Raw genomic sequence first — 23,251 nt, forward strand, 5'->3', positions numbered from 1 at the left:
CACCCACCCATTTTTGTACAATTTTATTTACCTGGCTTGAAGCTCATTCTAAGGGCATGCTCTCCAACTAGGTAATAGAGAGGCACGTTTTTGATAAATGCTGCATGTATGCTTTTCCTCTCAATGCACACTTGAACCCCAAATGTACTTGCATTGAAGCACAAGGACTGAACAAATGGCTCTTTTCTGGAAGAAGACTGTCCAAAGTAAAAGGAATTTCCTGATGAAACATCTGTAGACTGTCTGTCCTATTAGATAATACACATGTCAAATTAAACTGGACAAGAGTAAGAGGAATACTTGCTTTCAGTAATAGTTACATGTAAGTCGAAGGAGGAATTCACCAGTCTATTTGAGATAGCAAGGTCATGACATAAGACAGCTTGGGTTTCTGACAAAATTACCAACTCAGTGGCTTGATTAGACTATCTAGTGTAAAAAGAGCTTCAGGCTATAACAATGGAAAATTATATCACAAATTAATTCTAAATATTTAAATTTGTTTTATTGGAGTTTTAGACAGTCTTAACAGGTTCTTGATAAATCTGAGTGTGCTCTAGACTGATTGGAGTCCTTTTCTTTGATTTCTGATTGGGTCAAACAACAGAACCTTCACCTGTGTCCATGAAAATTCTGTCTCAGTTGAGGTCTAACATGAATGAGACTATATCAACTAGATGGTCAAAGCATATCAGATGTGAGAAATTTCCACTTAACTATGTAATATACATGTGATAAGCATTGCTTGAAGATGAACAAATTAAAATTAATTAAAATTAGACTCAAATCCATTAAATGAAAACTATGATTTCCTGGAGCGATGAAGTAACTAGCTAAAGACACATAATCATAAGCTTTCAATTTCACATGTAATACAGGTTTGCAATTATTTTTGTACTCAGTTTATCCTGTCTCACAAGATTCCAAACTTGTATGAACCCCACTGAAAAACTGGAATTTTAATACTAATATTTTGTTTGCAAAGGAAATTCTAATGATACTGTGAAATGTTCCAGTTAGTGCCTTTTTTTCAGTTGTTATTCATTTAAGAATAACTGTGGAGTGCTGAGTTTTCAGAAAGGATAGCAAAGAGGCATGAAGCAAAATAACTTTGCTTGTTCCAGAATATTGGAAACTGCTCTCACTGGCAGTACATGTGCCTATTGACTTCTCCATAGGAGAGTGCTGTACTCATCCTCTGTTTGTCTCTTATTTTATCTGAAACCCCTTCAGATTTGCAGGACAACAATGAAACCAGAGCAGGACAGTGTATTCCTTACCTCTGTCAGTCTTTCACTGAGTGAATTGTCATGGCAATGCCTTCACAACGCTGCCTACCATAGAAAGCCTGTACTGGCTTTTACAGAAAACTGTAGATTAGGAAGTCATTTGAGTTGACACACAAACTGCCATCCATCCTTGAATCAGGATGCTTCGAAGAATTAAATTTGGTTCTACAAGTTGAGCAACAGAGTGTCTTGTGGAACATTTGTGGCTGCCCCAGGAATGTGATGCTTGCATAATGCTTGCAAAGTATTTTAAAGATTGTGGGCCTATCCTGTAGATGGCAGTGTAAAATTAATTACCAAAGAAAATGCTTTTGCTTTTGAAAAAGTGTTTCAAGTCTGATGAATTACACTCCAGATTTTAAAATACTGTTACTATAGGGCTATTTGTGTTATTAGATGGAACCTGACTTATTTTGAGCGAAGTAGCATTGGTCAGAGATGAAGTGTACATTTTCCTATGGAGAAAAGAAATGGCCTCCCACTGATTAAAAGCCCCCAAAAGAATAGTCAGACAGTACATCATTCACCCTGGTATCAGTCTCATCTGACGCAGAATCTGAATCGAAGGACATCTTCATTATGTCAGGCACTGCTTCAGGTAGAAGAACTGGAGTCATTTTACTAGCAGTCAAATCCCCAATATTTCGTGTAACAGCTAATGTCTGAGACCTGCAGAATAAACATTAGGGGAAACTGTATCGATAAAGCACTGCTGAGGAAAAGACCTGAATAATGTCTTGTAGCATGTACTCAGCAACAAGTATCATAACTTGCAAATTGCTTTACAGATATTTACAGCATCTTTCCTGTTAGTTGTATTTTCAAGGACTGCTAAGAGTGAATAAAGACAGGGACCAATCTCAGGGGCAGTTAACTCAGGTTTTTAGAATCACGTGTACAGGTTAAAAGCATTGCAGCTGATGGGATCTCCATATGCTTAACACCTTGAAGAACAGCTCACTTACTTAGAAGCCTGGTTGTGGATTACATATTAAATTTTTGAGTGTCCTATTTTGATCTTGTGGACTTTTAAATTTCTAAACTCATCTGTGTGTTCACTGCTAAACCTAGTTCTCATTTCATTTCACAATATATTTGTGAAAATACTGCCATAACTTCAAAACCAACTCAGGGACTGGTGGCTACTGTCTGCTTTTTCCTGTGCAACTTTTGTTAAAGCAGAATTAAAGAAAGGAGCCTGAAATCATCCAGCTTGATCTAAATTGACTGGTACTCATGGCTTGGCAAGACATCATAGAGAGATACATAGGAAGGTTTGGAGCCTACTTACATAAATGTGTTCAGTACATAGTTTCCAGTGTTGTGGACTCTAAGAGTAGTCAGGATCTAGGATGAGTGGTATAAGGTGCAGCAGGAGACTGAGACTCTCATAGTTAATTATTCTGATTCCCTGGCTCCATACCCGTCATTCTTTGTGGAAGTTGATACAGTGCTGTGATAACTTAGGAATTTTGGTTTAGGTCAGAGAAACATCTTGAATGCTGAACACTTTAGAGGGGTGAAAACCTATTTCCCTCAGCTATTAACATTAACTCTACCTTATTAGCCATTTATCAGTGCTAACATCAAGCTCAAAATTACCCACGTGCTGTTTCTCAAGTATGAAGTTGATCTGCTTGTCCTGGGGCTATCATGGTCTACCAATGGAGGTGGCCTTTTTGACAGTGAATGGAAAGATGGTCCACACGCAAAATGGTCTCTATTTTAATATGGTCTGCACTGTAGTAGGCTGAGCAATTCCAATCTAACATATTTGAAAAATGAATCTGTATTCGTTTGATAGTCCTCTCTTCCTCTTGAAGGCTCCTACCGTGCTGTGTGCACTGTAAAGCACACAATTGCTCTTCATGTGGAACACCTCAATAAAACGTGTGTCACCTGTGGGCTTTGTTTTCTTTTGCATCTCTCTCTATTTTAGATAAGGACATGACAGCAACGCTCCATGCTGGGTGATAGGAGAACCTTGAAGAATGGAATCTGAAATAAAATATTCTCCCTAACAAGCTGAGGGGATAAAAGAAAATACAAATCAACTTGCATTTCAGATGGCTCATCTGGGTAAAGACACAAAAAGGGAAATGGCTTTTATTTTAATCCCATTCAATAATTCAAATGACCACTGAAGTGCAGGCTGGGTCTCCAAGCAGAAAGCCCTGGGGTTTCTTTTCCAATTTTTTTAGTATTTTTTATGCCAATAGTCTACTCCTGCCACCTAATGAAAGTGGAAGATCGATTCCTCCCTGTTGAGCACAGAGCGCCAACAAATGTAGCTGCATCACAGGTGACACATGTCAATGTCTGCAGAATCACACGGCACAGTAAAAATAGGCTACAAGAGCCAGCTCTGGTGCTTTAACAAGAAAAACAGTCACAAAGAAGGCCTAAAGCTATGGTATGAAAGAATCTGTTCTCTCTGATCCCACACAAGGGAGAAAAAAATAAAAAGGAGATTTTCCAATATGTATTAGTGTATTTTTTGGATAAGAGACGAGCTGTGCTATAGTATAAGCCAAATTCACTGCAGGGGTAAGGGACAAGCAATTCAGCTGTGTTGGGCCCACTGATGTTTCAGTGAGTGTGGCCTTACATACATCCCTAACATGAGGGCAGAAGAGCTCAATGTCTGTTTAAAACAAAAAAATCAATGAAAAACTATTTTCCCAGGTTTTAAAGCACAGCATGACATTGTATCTAAATAAATGAGAAGCAAGAGACAATCCTCCAACCAGATCTTTATCTCTCTTTCTGTTGTGGTGAAATGAAAATTCCTGCCTTTCCCACACATCATCCTTCTGATCTTGGTGCAAAGGTGTTATAAAACAGAGACTTGGAGCACCATTTCCATTTTCTTTCCCCAAACACACTGCACTGCCTTGCGAGCTCACAGTATACACTGGCTCTTCAGCGTCTTCTGCTACACATGCTGTATACATGTTGTACACAGTGTTGTAATTTCGTAATTCATCTTTTAAATAAGATGCCCATGTGAAGCAATTTCTGCTTATCCTACAGTTAAAGCAAGAAAAAAGCCCTATGATACAAGCTCTATTCAAGCTTATGTATATACTTCAGTAGCCTGTCATTATGAATATGTGATATATTTTCAAAGTGCATTCTCTGGCAGCTCTCCATATTTATACTTTAATCACAGGGCTCTAATTTTCACTGAAATTTATTTGATTTTTACTTCTTCCTGTAAATTTTATTTAAAATGATGTTTAAGTAGCCATCTGTAGTATACTAAATATTTATGATAAAGAGCCTTAAAAATAACCATTATTTTCAATTAAATTTAAGTTTGATAGGACTGAATTGAAACACATGCTATATATTCTCTCCATGGTATGATTGATTATTATGATCTGATTTTTGCTATAAAGAAAGTTGAGTCCGTAATGTGCAGATCTGTCTTTGGGAATGCAATCTCTCTATCACTAAAGTTTTCATTATTTTTTTTTCTTTAGAGTCTGTGATTGCTCACCTGAGTTTCTCCTCAGCTCCTGAAAATTTATATAAATCCCACTGCTGTGACAGGTTATAACCTGTATGGTGTGTAGGATATAACTGAACTTAATGCTATTGAAGACTGTTTGCTTCCTGCATCTGAATGTGAGAGATGAAGAGGAAAATAATATCACATCCTGACTAGCTTTAATGACATGGTACTATAGAAGGTAACCCAGTGACCATTAAGACAAAATACCCAATACTAAAATATTTTGAACAGAGCTCACAAACAAATGAAAGAGCAATAACTTTCTCGAACCATTTCTTTAAATGGGGAATTTAAAGCTAACAAGGGAAGGTGTCAGAATATCTCTAAAATGTTGAATTCAGTAGGTTCTTTATTCTTTGATGGATCTATGCAAAAGGAAGAGAAAATCTTACGTTAAACTAAAATTTTTGACTCATTCTATATAGAATATATATGTGTCCTTTGTCTATCATGCCTGCTTATTTCTCTTCATACTTTTAACTTTACTTGGTCTTTGATATCCTCAGTGATGTGGTTCAGTGCTACATTCTCTAGTTATTGCTTTGCCTTCACTTGTACTCATTGCTGTTTCATTGCTCTGTGTGGTTTCCACTGACCATTTGTTTTGTAACAGTGTATGGGAATGCTTTTGGAGAAAAATTGGTGGTGCTAAAAGTTAGCTAGTGAGTATTAGCTTTCTCATATACTTGGCGTTATAGAGCTATTTCCAAGTGACTACTTCACTTTATAAATGATAATGCTGTAGGGTCCAGAGCAAGGCTTGGCTGGAACTCATGGACTCCTCTGCTGTAATCCCTTGTGTCTGATACTGACTTGCTTTATGCTTTCTGGCAATGCATTTAACCCTTTTTGTGTCTGATTTATTTCCCCTTAAGTCAATGGAGTCAAAATATTTTTTATGTTGCTTTGCAGGGAGGACCCTTCTGCTAACATTTGTAGCTCTGCTTGAGGCTCTAAAGTCCGTATCAGTGTTCAATATTCTCATTTCAGTTCAGCATCCTTATCGAGTTCATTAATATCCGCCTCACCCTCAACAACAGTTAGAGCTAGTGAGAGCTGGTGCCTGCTGTCCCTGCTGACCTTGGGAGCAGATTGTCCTGGTCTTCACAAGAAACTGAACAAAACTTTTGGGCTGTGGTGCCCCAGCAGCTTACACACAGCTAACTTTTGCTCTATGAGCTGCCAAAACACTCCCTCCTCTGCACAGAGAACCTGATTATAATCACATTTGATGGAATGGAGGAATCATTTTAGGGAAGAAGATGAGATGTCCAAATCCCCGTTGAAGGGCAAGGGAGAATAATGATTAGCCTAACTGGTGGCTAAACTGAGGAGACCTGCAGAGCTTCTCTGGGCCAGCAGCCATGAATGTTAATTGCAGCTGGATGAGGCAACTGAGCTCTTTTGTTACGGCTGTATTCCTAGAGCAGAAACTTGTTAACATTTCTGTTGATTGTATAATAGCTGATTTCTGTTGTCAGTGATGCTTTTTCCTTTGTGATGAATTTTTGGCTTGTCTTTCTCAGTATTTTTTTTTTGTGTGTGTGAAGGTTTTCTAAGCTTTGGTCTACTGCTTTGATTCCTTGGACATACTCTTTCTGTTTCCTCCCTCTCTTTGTGCTTGTATTTCCATCTGTTTTCATTTGTTTGGCATCTGGTTACAACAGTTTTCCAGAGTGTATTGTAATTGCATGCACTGATAATAAATCAAGTAGACTTAACAGGTAAGAAAACCAAATGGCAGCCACAGGGAAACAAGTTAAAACACAAGAAATACCAAATCCTCTATGCTTCAAGGCATCAAATGCAAATATATATAGGTTATCCGTTATAACTAATATGATTCAGCTGTTTTACACCCTACCTAGTGTCTCCAGTCCAAATACACGTATTGGGATAGAAATTTGGTGCCATTTGTGTTTCAAATAGCTTATGGGTCTCAGCAACTGAGAAATGGTTCTAAAGAAGATTTTCAGGTGAAGACCACATGAAGTAATGCATATTTTCAAGCAAAGCTTTGGTACATGTCACTTCATTTAAAATAGATAATCTATGCCAACCATTGCCAGTTACCCAAGCTGTCAGTCAAAGACAAGATCTCTAAGCAAATAATCTGTTTTATTTGGGAAGAGTCTGCATGGCTACATAGAAAGATAGTATGTGCTATGTCTTACCTTACAGTAATTATGTTAGTCTCATCTTTACATGGTGGAATTTCAATTTTGATATTTTTTTCCTTCATATGGACAGTGGCAACAACATTCACAGGTACATGAGCATTCACTTTCATGTGTGCTTCCAGCCCTGCCTGTATCACCTGTGTGTTGATGCCCATTACAAAGGTCATCTCCTTAGCCATGCTGAAAAGATAGAATGAGGGTAAAATTATGTTCAGATAGCAAACAGCTGTTGTATTTTTCTGGCCTCTGTCACTTAGAAATATTACACTATTATTTTATACTAAATATTTACCTTAGACTCATTTTGGATCGCAGCCTAATGTTGGCATTTAGTAACTCAGACAATCTGAAATCAGACTTTGGAGAAGGTGTGATCTGTGCTTGAACTATTACAAAGAAAGAAAAAAAAGCGTTAAACATCTTCCCCGTTCCTGACAAGCATGTTTGCATTGCTCAAGTCTTGAAATACGTTACCATTTCCTGCCACTTTTGTGACAGAAGAGTAATAGAAGCTGGTCTCTGTCGGGAACCCAGTGCAGGTGGGCACGATATGACGGATCTCAGAGGACAGTAAAGCCTTGGTCCACTGCCTCCCTACACCACTTTGAAGGCTACTGATTATTCTCCTTATCAAAGGGATTTTTTCGTCAGGTCCATACCATGCCTGCAATTACAAAGTTCAACTTTTCTAAATAAGCAGAACTTAAATATCATGATCTGTGTCATTAACTATGCCTCGGGGGAAAGTCTGGCAGCAATGATTATAGCTAATCCTGATCAAAGCTTGACCTTATTTGCCTTGATTAATACTAAAGACAAAACCCCCTCTTGAATTAAAAAGTTTTAAAAAGGGAGAAAATGTGTGAAAGTAACACTGTTTTAAAGCTTTTGATGCTTGGGTGATGTAATTTTCAAAATGATACCTGCAATGCATTTTGGATGGCAATTTTATCAAGTCCACCAAAGAACAACTCTTGGCCAAACATCTTCACGTAGCCTGATGCAAAAGGTTTGTCACTGGAGAATGCCTTCCAGTCAGAGAGCTGCATGAGAAGAGGAAGAAAGTCTGATTCTTTGTAACATTTGAGGAAGAAATATCTTAGAGATTTTATTTTCCCTGAGAATTTACCGTTTTTAGGATTTCCTTGAAGTTGTAGTCCGTCTCCCAGACCCTGTCAGGAGAGTAAGGTTTAGCAAACATCTCCTGCAGTCCTTCAACTGTTATTCCCACCTGTGGGAAGAAGTAAAGTGTTAATGCCAATTGGATGATGGTTGTAAGAAGAGATGAGAGGGAAAACTGCAGATAGACCCAATTACCTCCAAGGGATCAGCCACTCTTCCGAGAAAATGGGTCCGCAGCTGGGACATTGCCATCGTTGGAATGAAGCTGCCTGCATTATTCAATACCAAATATTTAGCTGCCAGTCCACTCATAAGGAACTCTGAAGAGAAGTAGGCAGTAAAGAATGGCACAGTTAGTATTTAAAGCCACAGTGTGAAGACTGTATCAATTTACTAATTGCATAATTCAACTGATATAGCATGCTATGAGAAAGACCAGAAAACCCAGCTATAAAACTGATGTTATAAACCAGTCATAAACAGAATATTCTGCATTTTTAAACTATTAATGGGCAAAATTACAAGCTCCTTGCTCACTGCATGGTGGTTATGCTCTTTTTCCAATTGCTTCTGCTATATTATTTACATTCAGTCAGATTCCATAACTTCAGCTTATGAAATGCTTTTATAAGACATCATTTAGGGCAACTTGACAAAGGGGATTAGAAATGAAAACAGATTTGCTATCCTTTGCTAATAGTTTAGGGAAAGTGATATAGATGTCCTATAAGGACAGAAGGTGAGGTGTAGATTTGTCTCTCAAATGATTCAGAGGCAATTTAATACATCTAGTACCAAATGCTGTAACTCCTTACACGAAATACACTAATTGTTAAGTAATTGTTAACTATTGAGTGAACTTTGAGCAAGCATAATTTGTGGCTATTTATATTCTCTACTTTAGACTTAAGATAATCAGTGCAGAGCACAGTCATGTATTCTTCCCAAGATTGGCACAGGTCTATGCAGTCCTGTTTTCTGAGTTAAAGTAATCCCCAAGGGTTTTCTAAGTTTCCTTAGGTTTCAAGAAGAACCAGGATGACATGATATATAGATATCCCTGTCATATTTCTCTTCTCTTCCTACACTAGTTGGAGGACAGGAAGTGTTTTAGGAGTCCCTATGTTACATTTCTGCCATCCTCATGTTAGACAAAGGCACCATATACTGATTAAATCCCAGCACCACCAGAAATCAGCTTTGGAAATCCAGTACAGCCCTGGATGTTCCAAACCAATAATTTTCATACCTGCATACAAATTATTGATGAATTGTAGGAAATATATTTTCAAACATTATGAGAGGGAGTGAGTCTTTGACTTCTTTCCAGAAAAAGAGTGCTTAAATTCTCAAAATTATTTATTATTATTATTGCTTGGTTCACAAATGTGGGTGTTATGAATACTCATGCCCATATTACTTCTTTAGTGGCACTTTCGGTGTTTCAGATATCTCACTTGTGAGTCAACATTTCCCCATTCTCTTCTGAATCTGTGCATGCAGACAGGGATCTGGATGGTCCCTCATTTGCTCCTCATGCTAAGTTTTTTCATACCAGATTGCTGGGACTAATTTTGATTTCTAATTTCTCAAGACAGAGTCCAACTTTTCATGTATTTGAGAAACAGTCTGTTGGAAAAGCAATCCACTTCATCTACTAAATCTGTATGAACTGGCATTTCACTACATTACCTTCACTGTTTTGCTATATGAAGTTTCTGTGCTACCCAAAGTGCTATGCACTAGCTACCTACAACATATGTGGTTCAGTAACAGGTCCCACAATCAAAGTACAGATATTTATGCAACCCCACTGATGGCAGAGGAATCAGTAGAGAACCTCAGCAGATAGCAAGGAAAGATGACAAAAGCTCACATTTTAATGCTGATCCTATAGAAAAGAAAAAGCACAGTGATGCCACACTGAGACATTACGAATAAGCTGCCCTGAGACTTGGAAATGTGAAGACTAGTTTTTCTCTGAATGAGATTAGTGAGAATGTAGGTGTTACATAGTCTGGACACTAGAATGAGGCATGGTGCTTTTAACTGAATTTGTTAAGGCTCTTTATTGGTGTTCTAACTTACAAAACCTGATAGTTAAAAAACCCCATGGTACTTATTGATATTTAGTAAGAAGTGTGCTCATATATCATTAAATGATTGTACAGAATTCATTGACTTGAAGAGAGCAGGGATATTTTCCATACCTCAGGCATTACACAGTGCTAATGCTCTAAGAAAATACTTACCAATGGAAAATTCTACTGACACAATCAGATGATGCACTGTAGCCACTCCCCTGTGAGAGTGTGATGGCACCTGCATATATCTGACTAACTGTCTTGCCCCAAAGAAGAGGGAAAGAAAAATCAGTGATCAAAGAAAGCAGTCTTTGGTACCTATGAACATTAGTAACATATTTAACTATATGAGTCTGTGCATATTGAGAGTCTTCACATTGAGTGGAACTTGGGTCATACCTTTGATTTCCATAGCAATATGTAGAGCCATGTGTGACAGGTTCCAGAATAGTGATAGATTCATCTGACATTATTGCCTGTCATTAAAAATTCAGCATCTAGCACCACAAAGATCTGTGATGCTGAGGGCACATTTTTGTTTTTTAGCAAGGAAATAGGTACTGCATTACAGCCGTCACTATGGTAACTCCTCTAGAATGGACTCACTGAAACACATTTCACCTGTGGCTAGTGGTAACAAATCAAATCAGAAAGCTGGAGGATGGATCCTCCTCCCACACCAGCGTAATAGAGGATTGACTTCATTTAGCTGAGTTATCCAAGTCTAAGATTAGCATGTGTGAGAAAAGGATCTTGTTCTTATTCTTCAGGAGGAGAGGTTTAAATATTACAGATGCATGGTAACCAAATTTCTGACAGTGGTCTTCACCAAGAATTAACAGCAATTCTCTGATGTGCTGCATTTCCAGGCTATAGCCAGAACAAAATAATTCACTTCACATAGCCCTCTGCCAGCTACCCTCATGTGTATTGCACCCTTTTTTCTCACCGTGAAAATTCAGATAGCTTCATTTTAAAAGCAAAAATTAAGAGGAGAAAATAAGTACCTAAAATTAGAAAGACATATCTGTACATTGCCGGAAAATGTGTCTCCTTGAATCTATTTTAAATGGTACAAAATTTCACACAGTCCATATTAGTGACTATTTCTTTAGGCACTCTGTCTATCTCTGAGGCAGTGAGCATGTGTGTCATTTATTACTGTGGTTGCTGTGGTATGTATTACATTTATTTTTATTATAGAGCAGATCAAATGTCATGCAAAAATCATGCAACAAGGGCATGGAAACAATAAGATCTACAAAAGTCTTTCAAACCACTCTCCCCCTCCAAAAAGAAGGCAAAAGTACACCTAGCACTGTGGATTTCAGATGTTTCAAAATCTCTTTTTCTATTGATTACATTGAAAAGAATCTTTACATGTGCCAGTGAATAACAAAAGTGCTAAAAACATCCAAGTCCTCCTAGATAAACAGCACATGTAAGGAAACTGTGTTTGTAGATATAATCTCCCTAGTCTGCCAGCTACACATGCCAAATCACTGAGGCCGTCATGGTCATTTGCATAGGGGAGCTGCTTAAAAAAAATCTCTACTGAGAAAAATAATGTACATGGAAAAGTAGAAATAGCAACAATTTGGCCCAGCAAGACCTGTCTTCTAATCTGGTCATCCCGCTCTGACTACATTTTTATGTGCAACTATCATTGATAGAACTGGCCAGCCTTCAGATCCCATGGATCTGCTCATTTCAGTTAAGAATCCTGTTAGGAAGATACAAGAAAAATTTTTATACAATAAGCCTGAGTTAGTTGCTTATGGGTGCAATGAATTGTCACATCTGAATGTTTTCAGAGTTTCCTGTTTCACGGGTCACTACTGTTGGGGTGAAGAGTATTTAGCATCACATTTGAATTCAGCAAGAGTTGTAGGTGTTGAGCACCAGCAGAAATTAATCCACTTCAGCAGTAATTTAGGTCCCTTCTGTTTGTTTGGTGCAGAACAATGGTATGAAATTGTTAAGCACCACTGAGACTACAGCATTTGATACAGGAGCATGTGCTTCACCAACTAATGAAAATGGAGGGTTAGAGCCCCACAAGCCCTCTGGTAATTTCATGCTGGCAGTGTAAAACACAAAACACACAGGGACCTAAACACTCTCCAAATGGAGAGCCTGGGATTTTTTTTTTTTTTTTTCACTGAACATAGGAGAATATGGAGGAACAACATGAAGCTCACCAGCTGGCTAGGAGAATTGGGTTCTCATACCAATATTTTTTTTTTTTTTCACACATTGACCTGTATATATTCCTCTACAAAATCTTCTGAATCTTACCTTTAAACATACTGAAGCGGAACACCTTGCTGAATTGATATCCAGATTTGTCAAATTTGGGACTTAATGCTCTGATAGCCATTCTGCAAGCAGAAGCCCTGAAAAAATTTGGTGAGCACATTAACACTTCAGTTAGCTTGCAACAAGTTTTTTATCTAGGGAAGGGATCCATATTTTCCTTACGTTGCTTGAAGATCTGGAGCTGTGCTTCTACCCAGGGCTCTCAGGTAGGAATAGATGAAACTTGCCACTTGCATGCTAGGTTCCTTCAGCACAGCATCAGCTAGTGTCATCACTATTGGAAGACCTGGCTTGGTTTCAAGCAAAACCACTGCAGCTAACATTCGGATCCGAGGATTAATTTTGTGATTCAGGAAAATCTCAAGGGTAATAGCCTGGACCTGAGAATAATAGATACATTCAAATTTACAGGATTTTTGAACATTTTGCTAATAACCATTCATCACTGGTGAATGATCTCTTCATCACTAGTACAGTAAAAATTTGTATTATTTAATTATTACAGCAACAGTGTTCCTGGTTTCATAGTCTGAGGGCTGGAAGGGGCATTATGGTAATGTAGTCTGACTTCCTGCACAATCAAAGTGAAGGAACTTTGCTGGATAACTTCTATATCAAGTCCATTATTGCTTTTTGAGCTATAGCAAAATATATCTGCAGCATAACCACTCCAGGTAAAAGAGATTTCATGGATCCATTACACACCTAAGAAGTGGTTTCAGTGACCACTTATCCCTACCCATACAGGTATGCCTTATTTCTAATCATTTGATCTCCTGGGGCCCTTTCTGCTAGATAATAAAATAAAAATGAAATCCTGTTTACTACCAGAAATCTCTATGCCATCGTAGGCAGCTTAAAACCAGAAGTTTATGCAACAAATGTAATTTCCACAGTACTACTTGTGACCAATGTGTTTGACCTTAGCAGTTCAGTATCAACACCAATTTTGTACTGGAACCTTTGTGGTTTCTGTGAGCTACACTGAAGCTTTTGACCCCGATTTCAAAATGGATGTGGATGGTGCAACACCATGCTGGCAGCCCCTTCTGCACAGTCCTGTCCTGCTTGGGACAGTGCACATCCACCTTCTCTAATGAAAAACTGATCCACAAAACTTCAACAACACCCTGATTAGTTTTATTAATATGAATATGTTGCTTGTCAAATACCAATCTAAAAGTGGTGAAAAGAATGCAGTAGTTTCTTTCTAAATGCAACTACCTTTTCAAATTGAACAATAAAAAAAGACAGATCATGTATTGAGTCTGTTTAATGCAAATATGGGTGTGTAGCTATCTGCAAGCCAGGCATTAAACTAGTTTTTGAACAATGAAAATTCCAGTCACAGTCATTAAAGTGCTTCAGATCAATTTTCCCCAAAGAAAATGCATAAAAAATTGAACTAAACAGTGGTCTGGGTCACATGTGGAAAGCCAGGCTAAAGGGCAATCAGAGATGCAGCACTGTTTTCAAACACTAAATTGGCTTTTTTTCTTCCCCAGCAAATACCTTAACTCCTACCCTTGCTATTCGCTCCTCCTGCCCTGATTTTCCCCATCTAGCTCCTGCATTCTAGTAAATTGTTTCTTTATTCTTTTGCTTAAAAGCATATCGCAGCACACTATTGTCCGTGGATCAATATGTGCATTCAAACTGGGAGTCATATGCAAAAAATAAGTATAATGGAAAAACTGATAGAGATTAGTCAGAGAATAGTTAATGAAAGCTTTTATTTTACTTTTTGTATTAAGAATAGACTTATAGAAATAAAAAAATTCAATATTGGGAAAAAAATCTTGAAAATGGAAGGTTTCTTTTTAGAAGCAGATTGCTTTAAGATGCAAATGATTGTAGTGATGTCTGTGGTGGATGAGAGTATGCCTGTGTAACCATTGTATGAGATATGTAATCATTATCTTGTTCAGGGACAAAAGTCACATTTAGTAAATGTTCTGTTTATGACTTAAACCCACACAATGTCTGTAAATTTGTAATTAGGATGCAAACATCTAGTATCTATTTACAATAAGATCTGGTCTTGAATTACGATTAGATGTGACACTTAGTATTAAATGTCAATTCTCTGAAAACCTTGTTTTGTGGTTCTCTCACATACCAAAGTTGAAGTAGCACTAAACACATTTTGGTCAATAATTTAGCTTTCTGTCTAATGTCCTTGGAAAATAAATGTTTGCAATGGAAATACTGATTTGCCTTCAACAACAGGGTAATGAATATGTCCCTTTAATGGGATTTTTGTTGCAGTCTCAAATACTAGAGGTTAATGTCAAAAGGAATAAGACATGCCAACAAAGGAGTGGTTAAGTATTTTTGAAACAAAAGCCATATTACAGCATATTTTTCAAATATATTTGAAAAAGAAGGTATGCTTTCTCATCATCAATTAGCAGCCTTGTGTTGGGTTATCACAAATGCAAAGGAAGCAGCTTTGTCTCCTTACCATTTTTGGGTCTTTCAGACCTATGTTTTGCAGGGCCATCACAGCAGTTGCATGGACCTTGAGTGGCAAATCTGAAGCACCAGCTGCATATCCTGGCAAAAATTTCTTGATGTGCTTGATGCTGGCTGGATGTCCTACATTCCCAAGGGCTTTCAAAGCCAGGAAAATTTCTTCTGTGTTAGACTTGCTCAATGCCTCTCCTGCAAATCCATGAAGTAGCTGAAAAAAGAAAACAAATCTGTTGAGTTCAATTCCAGCTCTTATCTATCTCCCATCCCCCAGCCTATTCTGAGGTTTGACTTTGATAATTTCAGATTGTTCAATTCGCTTATTTTAAATATTTTCAAATTCTTTTTGTCCTCATGAATAGGACATTTTATTCATAGAACAAGCACAGCCAAGAAAGCTGCAATGAAAAGCTCTCTCATCACTATACCTTACAGTTATCAAGTAAGATTTTTAAAGGAAAAAATAATGGCTAGCAGCTAGTTCCCACTGCCTTTCAGGGTGAGTTGGGAACCCTGCAATAATGCTGTTTGAATATCTCTGTCTCATGGTTGAAGACAGGTGCAAATATGCAGATACAGTTAAATTCTTCAAGCCCTTAAATAAGATTCCTGAAGGTATGGTTAGTGGTGGTGCCCTTAACTTCAGCTATGACAACCACTTTTTCGTGTGGATTAATAGCTGCCAATGCGATCGTCAGGTCATTTTACAGCCTTTGTCATAAGCGACTAGATCACACTTATGTTCATGTGGTGAGATTAGAAGTAGTTGTCTGAAGGTTGAATATGAGAAAATAACGAAATCCTAATAGATAACTGTTTTCAGTGCTAACAAATGGCTCTAAGCAAAGAAACTGATATGTTATGGAAGAATTTCAATACAGTTCCCATGCTTTAAAATATCACTTTTGAGATCCACTGATGATGCAGAAACAGTCTATTTGATATTACTAATCAAATGAATGGACATTTGAAATGCACTGAATAAGCTTATAGCATCACTTGTTTGGGGAAAAAAAAATCTTTTCCTGGCACTGGGCTACTCAGCTTTAATTAGCCCAAAAGCATTGGCAGCAATCACAACACAGGAGATGTGGGCCATGTCTGTGTACTACGGGAAAAAAATCATGGCAGGCACACAGTGTATTGTGAACTCCCTGCTCTTACTGGGGATGGTGAACTGACAAGTGTCTAAGACTGAAAGCACCTATTTCTCTTTTCCTCTCTATCACTGTGATAGACTGATCACTATCAGAGTGGCTGACCTTTGTAAACCGTGACATGCATCCCTACAACTAGGAAATGCTAGTTACTGCCTATTTAAATTGTTTTCAGGCCCACTGATTAAAAGCAGTGCAGAACAAAGAGGGTATTACTATTATTAAAAGCTTACAGTCTATGTAGATGATTGGGCTCTGCTTCTGATTGAGAAATGGCTGGGCTACATGACTTTGGGCAAAAACCTGAGCTTTTGTGTCACTTAGTTTATTTATAAGTGTATATAAGTACCTATATTTAAAGTATTTTAGAGCAGTGCCATGGGACTTCATTAATAATTGGCAATAAAGCACTCAGAGACACTCAGATAGAAAGTGCTACACGTTATATGCTTCTTCCTCTCACTCTCTTTCGTGTGTTAATCTAAAGATAAAAATGCTGCATTTAACCAACTGGGGTTCCTTTCCCCAAAGGAAACACGGTAGAGAACTGAAATACAGGTTTCTGAATAATGAAGAAAGAATTCAAGGCTTAATTTTCCTTTTAAACGATAAATAACAATGTGGTTACCTGGAGACATTCAGAGCAGGAGTCTGATGAAGAGCACTGTTTGTGGCACAATGACGCATAGCTGAGATGGCAAACCTTTCCAAGTACAGTACTTGAATGTGGGCAATGCTTTTTCATGATGAGCTGGTGAGAAAGCAGTTGTTTGTTACTACCATTAATGAAGAGAAACAATATGTTTCTGCCAAATGCAAGACAAAAGCAGGTTTTTGATATTTTTGTATCTATGGAGTTATAGTTAATCAGTGGCTATTACTGTATTTGACAATGTAATCATAAAGTAATTCCAAGTAACATCTGGAAGGCAGATCCATTGCTTTAATAGTGTTTCAGATTTAAATTTGGCATAGGCTATAATCCAAAGGGAGGAAATCACCTAGTTATGGAATGGAAAAACACACGTTATTCAAGAAACATTCATCATTGCTTTATAATTGCCTCAGCTATAGGTACAAAATACGTTAGATAAATTGTGAATGGACCTCAGTGCTTTGGGCAGACAGGAATATTTCGTATAAACATCGGAGCTGACAGGAGGCACCAGCCCACTGCTTCCTTCAGTGGGAAGCAGAGCATTACTGTACAGTTAACAGCCGAGCTGTCACGGCTTTTACAGAGGGCAAAACTAGTCTGAGATTTGTGGTCTCTACCTAGGGTAGGCAGAGATAAGCTCCTGCGTCCGAGACTAAAATTAGATGCTGCAGAAGAGAAAAAAATTGTAAAAATCATTAGACTTTCTCCTATGTGGTCTCCACATTGGCACAATTCCCTTGATTTTGATAGATCTGCACTGATTTATACCCATCCTGCTAGGTCAATCAGGACAAATACACGGATATAACAAATACATATTTATTGCTCCCTAGTCTTTGTAGATACTTAGTTAGAGATTTAATCTGATGTAACTATAAAGTATGTTTGGACAAAGGGAGACTAGAAACCACTGTTTGCAGCAATATCCTCTGTCTCTGAGAGGTATTTTACTCTTTCTTTCCTGCTTTACTCTGGATTAATTTTTGGCCCTTGATTTGCATTCTCCTCCCCTTAAGACAGTCAGGAAATAAACTCCTTTTAACCCCACTAGAGGATACAAACCCTTTATATTTTCAAAGCCTTTGCCATCTTGTCACAGGAATAAATACAACAGATGCTAAAATAAGTAAGGAGTGATTTGAGAGCGTTTAGAGAATCCTACCGTTGCTTCCTCCATCACATCCCGAGTTGGCGTGCTTGAGTGCAGAGCCACAAGTACTGTCTGAGCTGCTTCCCAGTTGGTGAGTTCTTGCCTTTCCATTTTATGCCTCAGGAACCTGAGTGCACGGTGACTGGAAACTGCAGGAATTATATCCAAAATGTAGCGCCTGTAATTGGAAAGGGCCATTTTTCAGATCTGCATTCCAGATGGTGTCCAACAGAGTTCAGCAGCAGAAGAATCACCAGTTGTATTGCTTATACCTGTATGCTGGCCGACTCGAGAACTGCTTCCATACCGACTCGTAATTCTCCTCATTTGCTACACGGAGGAGGTGCATAAGCTTGAGGACTTTCGCTGGTGCATCGCTGGGAAGCTGTTCAGGTGTGGTCTCTACTAGGTCTTGCAGGCTTTCCTCTATCTGCAGGAAGATTAAAATGCAGGAAGCTCACATGCACTGTTTCCCACATGCACAGATTCCAACCTCCAACAAAGAGTCTATCCCATGGCTGAACATTACCTGGCTTTCCACATCTTTTATTCTGAATAAATGGACAGGAAGCTGAAGCAATTCACTGCCAAACTGGTACTGAAGTGACCCACGATTCTGGAATTCTTTTGGTGGGACCTCTGCCATGTGCTTCTGCACATCAGTCAAGACAAGTTTCTGCCTGGAATGGAGAAACCCAGGGAGATAACATCACAAGTTGTAGGGTACAAACTAAAGAGAAAACAGCAATTCTGCCTCCCTGCATTGCAATACACCTACAGTTGTTTCAAAAGGGTTTTGTTATTGAGGGGCAAAGGTATTTACAAACAGATATATTTGGACATGATGCTCAGAACTGTACTCTGAGAAGGCATGCACTTACACAGCTGGGCTCAGATCGGAGGCAGCCTTTGCCTTCCTTTGAGAATAACGTGGCTTGAGAATTTAAGGAAGAAGTGGGAGGTGAGGAGCGGTGGACTGAAGATCACAGGAACTGTGTGTTGTGTCTTAAGGACTAAAGTAAGGATTATAGAAAAATAACTGAATGAAACTTTATCGGAAATTGTCACAACTTAAAGATTTTTAAGAACTTCATAAAAGATTTTAAATGTTTGTGCCTCCTGGAAGCTTCAAAAGGAATTGAAAGTTGTTGGATGTAATACGAAAATGCTACAATCTTTTTACATGTATTATTACAATTCCCTCCCCATTTTGCCTGGCAAGCTGAATGTCCTGGGGACTGCACAAGATAAAAGGTTCTCATGAAGTTCCAAATTGGATTTCCCAAACAAAAAGGGCCAGATAAATTCAGGATTAGTCTTTGGAAAAGTAGACAAGTTTTCTGTAATTTTTCAAGAGGCACCTTGAAATCATCCTTTGTTATTAAGAATAATTCCAATGAGAGATTGTCTTTGTAAACATTTGCTGTCTTTGTTACATGTTCAGATAAAGGGATGCATCCTATTCCATCAATTATGTTTAAAATAGGTCATTTAGGACATTTAGGACATTATATTAAAGTTAGGCATTTGTACTGAACAACTGAAAACATTCCAAAAGCAATATTGCTGTAATATAGTATCTCAAAATCTCTGTAGAAAATTGGTGTGTTTATTTTGGAATCTTTGTGATGATCTTCTGTATCATTTCTATCCACTCCTTCCATATGGATTACAGAGAACTGCTGCAGAAAATAGCATATAACTGCTTTTGCAGACAAGCCACTGGAATTTGAATAGAAATCGCTACAGAATCAGCAGAGATTTTACTCTCTCAAAATTTTATACAACATTATTGAAAGGGCATTTGGGTCAGAAAGTATAACATCAGGTACACTTGAACAGATTTAACTCCTCCTTCCAGAACATGATGAATCTATTATGTCTTCACCTTCATCATTTTGGGAAGAGATATATCTGCCTAGAATAGATGGGAAAATGTTATATTCTGAAGAGAAGAGCAAATCAATACTAAAGATAGGATTAAAATGGTGAAACAATAGGTGCTGCAAGAGGCTTATGATGAACAGGTCTGAAATCTCAGCTCCAAATGTTTTAAGTCCTTGATGATAGTTGTTTTGGGTTTTTTTTTGGGTTTTTTTTTGTTTTTTTTTTTTTTAACACAGTGCATTGTGGAAATATCTTCTGAAGAACTAGGTGACATATGTACATCTTCCCACCACTTCTGAAGAATTAGGTGACATATCCACATTTTCCCATCTATCATATTTCGCCCCTTCTGTTTGACAATGCAAAAGAACCATAGAAAATGGGAAAAGTAAAGGCACGAGTCTTTCTGAGGGCTCAGTACCTGAGGAAGAACAGTAAGGAAGACAGGCTATGTGGGCTTGCAGAAGGAGAATTTAAATTAGCAACAGTCCATTGGCTCCAGACTAATGATCACTCACAACAACTTATAATTTGATAAAAGCAGTGCAGTTGTATCTATCTTCACCTTATTGCATAACATAGTAAAGCCACTTTCACCTTTACTGTTCTTTTGTTTGGTTGGTTTTGGTCAGCCAAACTGAACATGTTCCTCGTATTAATGATGTTAATTAGTGATTTATTGACATGAACTTTCTGATGTTGCAGTTTCCAAAACTGTATGTTATACCAATAGATTCCTGCAGAAGCTAATGGAGCAACGCAAGATTACAGCAGTTGAAGAGCAAGATTGAGGTATATCTTCTGTACAGCAAATTTGATGCAAAAAGCTTCCCTCTTCATTAGGGCACTCCTGTCCGCAGAGTCTATCACTAAAGCAGGTGACTAAAATTTGTTTCAATAGATGATTTTGATGCAGATGAAAAACTTTTCAAACACTGAAATTTTGGGGGCTTGAGCTAAAGATGAGTCAGGGGATAATTTCTTAGACAACCATATTCTCATTTTACCCTAAACTTGTTTAAGAAATATGCAAAATTTGCTGTGGAAAAGAAAATACATCAAATACATTTTAAATGCTTTGTGCCCAATCTTTTTGCAATAAACCCCAATTTCCTATCACAAAAAAGTTTTGATGGGGGATTTTCAAGCAGCCCACTGTATTTAGGAAGTATATCGGAATCCAAAGTCCTATCTAGGTTCCTTGTGAACTAGTCTCCAGGGTCTCTTACTGCATTATTATTTTCCAGGGAACTCTCTTTCAGATAGTAACTGTCTTTCAAAGTATTTTACTGCAAATATATTAGTTCACAATTTTTCAGATGGAATTACATTTGTTTTGGCTTTTATGACATAAATCAAATATCCCTGAGAAATAAAATAGTCAAACCCTGCCAAGTTTAGCTAACAAAATTGGGATAGTGATGTGCATGTTTCAGATTTACAACTAACAGTGAAGGTTGTTTTTATGAACTGTTTGGGATTTTATGTAATTAAATACTGGCAAACAATGGGCTGTGGGGATTTATTTCAGTTATAGAGTTTGACCAGATTACTGAGATGCTGAGTTAGTTGCTGGATTAAAGGCGTATGTACAATACCTTGCTTCTACTATAGCATTTCCTCCTGTTATCTCATTGAAGGGCGCAAACTGGTGGATTTCCTCAACATCAGCTTGTGTAATTACAGCTTCATTACGTGTATATTTAATTTTATAATTGTAAGTAGCAGTTGTCCGGGAATTCTTGTTTCTCTTTATAATATAAAAAAGGCAAACAAACAAAGAAAATAGAAAGTCATTGAACTTCTAAAGTCTGTTACTAGAAGCTATTACATCACACACTTCAACCCACTTATTTTTCAGGGTGTTTTTGTTCACTGGCCACATGAGCGGTTGATGTGAATTCTGTGTATGCACTTCCATGGGAGAGGTCAGGCAACTGCCTGGCTCTGTTACTTTTACTGCTAAGAAGTGTTAGCTTGTTTTTCCCTTTCCCAAATATAAGTAATTGGTTATTCCCTTGAGAAGGAGACACGTTTTCTGAGCAGAGCAGCAATATAAGCCACATGCTTTCTTATTTCAAAGATGGGATTATAATAAGATGCATCAGTACCTATCTTGGATAGCAGAAACTGGACATCATGACTATCATTTTTACTCAACAGAGTAGGTGTATTAACTCATGCTGATAATTAATGGTTTCCAAGCCAGCTAGTTTGAGCTAGCTGAAGTGTGCCTGCAGTACATGACAGTCTACAGCACAGACCTCTGCTGCTCTGTGGACCTGATTTTCATTCAGAAAGAAAACGTTGATAACTAGATACAGCCGATCTGACTCTTCTCTCAATCTAAGTGTTACAAAGCAAGAGCTAGCATGGATGCCAAATGGCTTTCTGTATAAGAATATAAAATACATAACATAATACCCCTCTCTCTTAATTTACCTGCTGGCAGGTCTGGCATGGGTGAGTGTATGCTGAACCTGTGACCATTTGAACTTTCTCTTCACAACTGTTCAGGTCTTTGGATTTGGTCACATAGACTAGGCTTGCTTTCTTGTTTTCCTGAATTGCATACGTTGTGTTACAAATACCTCCAATCCCAGCCTAGCAAAAATAAGAACATTATCAGAGAAGTTCACTCTTATGCAAAGCTTCATCAGTTCCCCAAATGGACTTTCCTGTTTAATTATGTATTTTGCAAAATTTCTGATAGAAATGAATGGGGTTTTATTCATGGTACTCTCCAGAAGCAAAATCAGGATGGACGTTACTTCACCTCTTATTTACACGTACAGGTTTCCAGTAAGCCAAATAAGAGTTTCACTGAAAGGACTAAAATTCTCGAGTTTCACCGAGACAAGATTTGGAGTCTCAGAAAGAGTAACAATTTCCAGTTAGAGCTGTCGATTATGGAATAGATTTGAAGAATATTAATAAAAAGTGCCAAAATAATTTGATCAGTCAAAATAAAATCTCAACAGAAAAGTGTTTTAAGGTTGGAGATGACATTCTGCCCTTAAAATTTGCTTTTATAGACAGCTTATAAATGCCTATGGAACAGGCCTTGCAATATCAGATGATCTGTCACAATATGAAGAGCAATAATTAAAAAGAATTTCAGGATAGCAGAGTTGGTTTTCTTGAGTTTGCAGTTTTAGCTCAGATCTTCAATAATATTTCAAGCATATATATTTATAAGAGCTCTTAAATTTCCTCAGTCAGTGAGGAGACTTTTGGAGAGGAAAATATTTGATTGCATTTTAGAAGGAAGGGTTATTTTCATGATTTTTTTATTGTTATTGATAGCATAGCCATTCCAGAGAGCAGCTCTGGGCTATGTCAGAACAGCAAAATGGTCATGTGGTGGTTAGGAGGCAAGACATACTCACTTCATCTTCATCTTAACCGTATTCCTG

The 23,251-nt window shown here is 37.8% G+C and overlaps 1 protein-coding gene across 1 annotated transcript in view; it reads right to left on the reverse strand.

Moving 5' to 3' along the window:
* Nucleotides 1-23,251, reverse strand: part of LOC113482942 (vitellogenin-1-like) — a 42,774-nt gene that overhangs the window by 14,779 nt on the left and 4,744 nt on the right. Inside the window, exons 5-21 of the mRNA XM_026854075.1 lie at nucleotides 22,278-22,439; nucleotides 21,434-21,585; nucleotides 18,478-18,628; nucleotides 18,221-18,378; nucleotides 17,961-18,126; nucleotides 16,769-16,891; nucleotides 14,976-15,194; nucleotides 12,674-12,891; nucleotides 12,491-12,588; nucleotides 8,304-8,428; nucleotides 8,116-8,217; nucleotides 7,910-8,029; nucleotides 7,461-7,650; nucleotides 7,279-7,372; nucleotides 6,981-7,166; nucleotides 1,817-1,958; nucleotides 32-248 (exon numbers count right to left, since the gene is read on the reverse strand). Of these exons, the coding sequence (XP_026709876.1) occupies nucleotides 32-248; nucleotides 1,817-1,958; nucleotides 6,981-7,166; nucleotides 7,279-7,372; nucleotides 7,461-7,650; nucleotides 7,910-8,029; nucleotides 8,116-8,217; nucleotides 8,304-8,428; nucleotides 12,491-12,588; nucleotides 12,674-12,891; nucleotides 14,976-15,194; nucleotides 16,769-16,891; nucleotides 17,961-18,126; nucleotides 18,221-18,378; nucleotides 18,478-18,628; nucleotides 21,434-21,585; nucleotides 22,278-22,439 (2,623 nt within the window). The remainder of the gene's footprint in view (nucleotides 1-31; nucleotides 249-1,816; nucleotides 1,959-6,980; nucleotides 7,167-7,278; nucleotides 7,373-7,460; nucleotides 7,651-7,909; nucleotides 8,030-8,115; nucleotides 8,218-8,303; nucleotides 8,429-12,490; nucleotides 12,589-12,673; nucleotides 12,892-14,975; nucleotides 15,195-16,768; nucleotides 16,892-17,960; nucleotides 18,127-18,220; nucleotides 18,379-18,477; nucleotides 18,629-21,433; nucleotides 21,586-22,277; nucleotides 22,440-23,251) is intronic.

This window comes from Athene cunicularia (genome assembly GCF_003259725.1).
Source record: "Athene cunicularia isolate RWA chromosome 8 unlocalized genomic scaffold, athCun1 chr8_part1, whole genome shotgun sequence".
Classification (NCBI taxonomy): Eukaryota; Metazoa; Chordata; class Aves; order Strigiformes; family Strigidae; genus Athene; species Athene cunicularia.